The sequence below is a fragment of the Octopus bimaculoides genome, chromosome 27 (genome assembly GCF_001194135.2).
Source record: "Octopus bimaculoides isolate UCB-OBI-ISO-001 chromosome 27, ASM119413v2, whole genome shotgun sequence".
Lineage (NCBI taxonomy): Eukaryota > Metazoa > Mollusca > Cephalopoda > Octopoda > Octopodidae > Octopus > Octopus bimaculoides.
This window is the reverse complement of record NC_069007.1, coordinates 4023775-4024764: the sequence shown is the minus strand read 5'-3', so window position 1 is coordinate 4024764 and position 990 is coordinate 4023775. Positions and strand designations below refer to the sequence as shown.

At 38.3% G+C, this 990-nt stretch overlaps 1 protein-coding gene across 1 annotated transcript in view; it reads right to left on the bottom strand.

Moving 5' to 3' along the window:
- LOC106879172 (little elongation complex subunit 2) overlaps positions 1-670 on the bottom strand; it is a 24985-nt gene extending 24315 nt beyond the window's left edge. The window contains exon 1 of the mRNA XM_014928615.2: positions 378-670. Coding sequence (XP_014784101.1) covers positions 378-391 — 14 coding nt within the window. The 5' untranslated portion in view covers positions 392-670. The remainder of the gene's footprint in view (positions 1-377) is intronic.
- Between the last annotated feature and the right edge of the window lie 320 nt (positions 671-990).

Here is a 990-nt window from a genome sequence, read left to right as displayed (position 1 = left end):
TATATATATATATATATATATATATTATAAATCGAAACGTCAAAGACTTTTTTCCATTTTTCTCGAACGTCAAACTAATACACCTGCTTGATCCCTCACATGTCTGTCTTTTGTTTTCAGTATTTTTGAACCATATATCACAAATATGTTATTTAGCCCTACAAGTTAGCACGGACGTTTTCGACCGTGATCATCCCGTCTTTTTAAAAAAGTTATCTCGAATACGTTGTCCAAGGAGGGGTCTTCCTTTTTTATGCTGTAGGGTATATTTTTGTCACGGGGTCAACCGCTTTAGTTTGACCGTCACGGTCCCCGTTGTTTCGTGTTATTAAATGAAACAATACTTTCAGTAAATACTGAATTCGAGACTGACTTACCAATTTATTTTCATGTTTTTTTCTACAGAAAAATCACATCTACACCACGATCATAATAATAATAGTTTAAATAATCCTGCGATGAACCCAGCACGAAGGGGCACGTGTCTAACATCACTGGAAGCGGCTGGAAGTAAACATCTCTTTATAAACAGTGCAAATCTTGAGAGTATTTCGTGTGAAATAAATACAACCGGCTGATTTTACATACATACAGATCTATATATGTATGTATGTGTGTGCGTACGTACGTGCGTGTACGAAGTGCGGCTTGAAATAGATTTCCCGGTGTAACACAGAAATGTGAGACACATAAAGTTGTTGTCTTGGCTGAGCAATATTTCAAAGGTAATACTTTTCGCGAGATAATTTATGCATATAAATTGATATTGAATTTGTTGCATCGTTGGCATACCTATACAAGTGGGGACGGAATTCTGTTTTAACCCCCCCCCCCCACCATATAACCCCTCGTAATGTTTTTGTTTTTGGGAAAATTTCCAAAAAAATTGTGCGCATTTGTGTTCTATGCGCAGGAGTGGCTCTGTGGTAAGTAGCTTGCTTACCAACCACATGGTTCCGGGTTCAGTCCCACTGCGTGGCACCTTGGGCA